Source organism: Pinus tabuliformis, chromosome 5_1, assembly GCF_031772625.1.
Source record: "Pinus tabuliformis cultivar Carrire ecotype Pingquan chromosome 5_1, CPIR1, whole genome shotgun sequence".
NCBI classification, from domain to species: domain Eukaryota; kingdom Viridiplantae; phylum Streptophyta; class Pinopsida; order Pinales; family Pinaceae; genus Pinus; species Pinus tabuliformis.
In genome coordinates, this window is record NC_142305.1 from 390,967,722 (window position 1) to 390,971,671 (window position 3,950).

The following is a 3,950-nucleotide window of genomic DNA, read 5'->3' on the forward strand; positions in this document are numbered from 1 at the left end:
GTTCCCTTTTTTCTTTATCCGTTTTCCGTCCTCTAGTGGATCTTCTTACTGAAGTTTGAGACTCACCTCTTTCCCCTTCCTCTTCTGACTCTTCTGTTTCAGGTTCTTCTTCCTCCACTACTAGGTTCTTTCCGTTGTCTTTGGAGGAGGGAGTGGGATTACCTTTTTCTGGAGGAGCTGTGGTTAGACCTTCAGTCTCCTGGACCATTTCTGATTCTTTTTGGATCTCAATCTCCTTGGTGCCCTCTGTTTGCGAACTCAGAGGATCGAACTTGTTTTCTGACACAGTCTTTGTTGGATTCTGATGAGTGGGATTCTGCTGGTTCCCTTTGCCAGAGGGGCCTCCCTGTTTCTGAGTTTTTGGGTGAGCTTTGGATCTCTTGACTTGATTCCATCCATCCTCCTTCCCTTGCGCTGTCTCGTTGCTGGAAGGGCAATCTCTGGCGAAATGCCCATAGACGTGGCATTTCCGACATTTGAAGGGCAACTGTTCATAATCCAATTTCTGAAGGTGCGACCAGCTTCCGACCTTTAGGGTAATGGCCTCCGGTAGCCCTTCCTCCAGATCCACCTCTACGCAAATCCTGGCGCAGTCATATTGGTCTTTGTTGTTGGCTCGGTCTATGAATTTTCCTAGGGCGTTGCCAATATGCCTCAATGAATCCCAGTTCCAACAGTGAACCGGGAGATTTGGGAGCCTGACCCAAACCGGGACTGCTTTGGGAACGTCGACTGTCGGATCAAAGTCTGGGGTCTAGTTGTTTAGGTACAATCCCTGAGGACCCATGAAATAGGGGCCATTTTGGAAGATCAACTCCTTGTCTTCTTTAGCTGTGAATTCAAACAGGAAGAATCCCCTTCCCAGAAAGTATGAGGTGACATTTTCTTTAATAAGCGGCGCCCAATTTCTGTTAACCCAGTTCTCGGTGGACTTTGGAGATGGCCATAAACCCGTAAACTGGCCGATGAGAGCCCGATCGGCTAACGACAATGCGACTTGGATTGGGGTTTCAGGAGGAAGGGAGATCACCGGGATTTCATCTAATCTTTTAACAAACTTCGCTGCCTCTGAGGTCTTCTTCTTTGGGAGGCCAGCCAGGAGCTGAGAGAAGGCCTCAGCTGGCGATCTCGGCGGGGGAGGCGGGGACTGAGGGGAGCCCAACCCCTCCATTGAGAAAGCTGGGGGGTCAGAGCCCAACAACTTCCATTTGCAGCATGCAGAGGCTCTGGAATGCGAGTCCGATCTGAAGCTGGGTGATCCTAACATGCAGATGATCAGTCACGCAGGGCGAACTCCGATCCGATCCAGAGGCGATCCGATCCTGAGGCGAGGGCCAACCACTGCATGCAGCACTGGGAGGCCAAGGAGAGAACCAGGACGGCGCAGGGCCTGGTCTATGCGCAGCTCACGATCGCTCTCGGTTCAATTCCTCAGGTGAATAAATCTTCGTTGAGCACAATCCAGAGGCGATCCGATCATGAGGCGAGGGCCAGACACTGCATGCAGCGCAAGGAGGCCGAGGAGAGAACCAAGACGGCGCAGGGCCTAGTCTACGCGCAGCTCAGGGAAGTCATTTATCTATTATTAATAATAATCATTTATTTGTTTATTTCAATTAAATAATTATTAATTCTTATTATTAAAATTTTTATTTTATTTTATTTTAATTTTTATTATTATTATTATTATTTATTTTTAATTTTTTATTTACTTGATTAACTAATTAACTAAGAGATGCTAGTAATTAAGGGGAAGGGAAATACGAGTGATACTATACCTCGAAAGATCTGGAAAGATTGATATGTTTAATCAAGGGGAGCCAGTTTCCTCTAATCTCATTCCCATTGTCCCTGTTGACGTTATGTGGAAGCTTCATAATTTCAATAGCCTCTCTGATTTTCCTCTTTTGATAATGATATTCTCTTGCAATAATTCTGGCTTTTTCCATACACACATGATGCTTGGTTTTGGAGGAGTGTTCCGCAAGGGCTAATGTACGAGATCTCCCATTCTTAATATCATCACCGTGCTCTTTAAGTCTTGTTTTCAAAGACTACCCTGTCTCTCCAATATAGCTTTTGTTGTATGAGCAATCAATCTTATACACACGCTTGAGCTGTTGACGATCAAAGTTATCCTTAACTGACTTCATTTTCTACCTAATCATTCGACATGTTGTAAATTGAGTGAATATGTCCTTCTTCCTTAAGATCTTAGCAATTTTATTTGTAACCCCTTAAATGAATGGAAGGTATACCTTCCCGCAATTTTCTTTCCCATAGTTTTCTCAGGGACCCTTGGAGAGGACCTTTTCTTGAGCCCTTTTTATAGCTTTCTTGATATTAAACTCCTTGTATCCTATATCCTTAAAAACAGAGGTTAAGTGCTTAATTTCTTCATTAAGGTGATCAGAGTCTGAAATTCTAAGAGCTCTAACAGCAAGAGTGTTTAAGAAGCCAAATTTTTGGGATGGATGATGGTATGAATCAGCATGAAGATAGTTTTCTATATGCGTTTTCTTTCTAAATGCCTGGTGTCCCAAAGTACCATCCTCCTTTCTACTAACCAGGACATCTAGAAAAGGAATTTTACCATTTTCTTCAAGCTCCATAGTGAACTTGATTTCAGATGATATCGAGTTTAGATGATTAAAAAACTTCTCAAGCTCAGCCTTGCCATGAGTCCATTTTAAGTTGGTGTCATCAACAAATCTCTTCCACCATGCCGGTTTCAAAGGGTATGAGTCAAGGGCTTTCCTTTCAAAGTACTCCATATATAAGTTGGCGACAATAGGTGAAAGCGGGGATCCCATGGTGACTCCCGATATCTGCTCATAATAATTGTCTTGAAAACTGAAGAAAGTGGAACACAAACAGATTTCCGCAAGTTTTGTTGTTTTTGGATCAATGACTTCTTTTATAACATGAACAACTTCATCAAGAGGAATCTTTGTAAATAAAGAAACAACATCAAAACTTACCAAAATATCATCCTTATCAACCCTTTCATTCTTGATGAGTTTTACAAAATCATTAGAGTCCTTTATAAAAGAGTCTGTGTTTCCAACTAGAGGCTTCAAGATTTTAGCTACATATTTAGCTAATTCATAGGTGGGGAACCAATGGTGTTGACTATTGGTCTAAGAGGGATCCCCTCCTTATGTATTTTTGGTAATCCATAGATTTGAGGTATAACCTCAAAGGATGGAATCAACTTCTTTTTCATTTTTTCTTCAAGGCTCGATCCTATGATAGCCTTCTTAACTTGTTTTATAACCTTAGGAATAGGGTTAGAGTTAAGTCTTCTATAACTTAGACCACAATTTAAATGTTCGTTCATTTTATGAATATAGTCATCCTTATCTAAAACAACAGTTGCTCCTCCTTTATCAGCCTTAAGCACCACTATCTTATCATTATTACGAAGTGACCTAAGAGCAACCTGCCCTTCCTTATTTAAATTACCCTTTGGTGGCTTAGCTTTCATTATTGTAAGGGAGCACTCTTGTCTTAATACTTCCTTGTCATATAATGAAAGGCCTTGAGTCCCATTCTCAATGTTGCAAATGATGCTTTCAGATGGAATGTCCTTGGGAGAGACTGCGAATCCCAAGCCTTTTCTAAGAGTATTAATTTCTTCAGGAGTGAGCACTGAGGAAGAAAGATTAATAACCTTCTTACCAGGCATTAGTTTTTAAACCCTTATATTCGAGACACTATTATCCATAATCCCCAAATCTTTACCAAAAATTGACTTATCAATTCCACACTCTTTACTATCTCCATCCTTCATTTCATTGGATTTTATCCTAAATTGAGTATCAAAGCTATTGGAGTTGTTCCTATCTATCTTGTCATTAAATTTACGCTCACCTATAAGATTTATAGTGTTGTCTATATTGTTATTAAATCTGCACTCATCTGTCAGATTTTTAGCACTGCTTATTCGA

At 41.3% G+C, this 3,950-nt stretch overlaps 1 protein-coding gene across 1 annotated transcript; it reads right to left on the bottom strand.

The window, feature by feature from the left end:
- Positions 1-2,288: 2,288 nt before the first annotated feature.
- LOC149165096 (uncharacterized) lies at positions 2,289-3,688 on the bottom strand. Its single transcript, XM_089429704.1, has 3 exons — positions 3,197-3,688; positions 2,982-3,074; positions 2,289-2,828 (listed from the first exon to the last, which is right to left on the bottom strand). The coding sequence occupies exons 1-3, from the start codon at positions 3,686-3,688 to the stop codon at positions 2,289-2,291; spliced, it is 1,125 nt and encodes a 374-aa protein (XP_089285830.1).
- Positions 3,689-3,950: the final 262 nt, after the last annotated feature.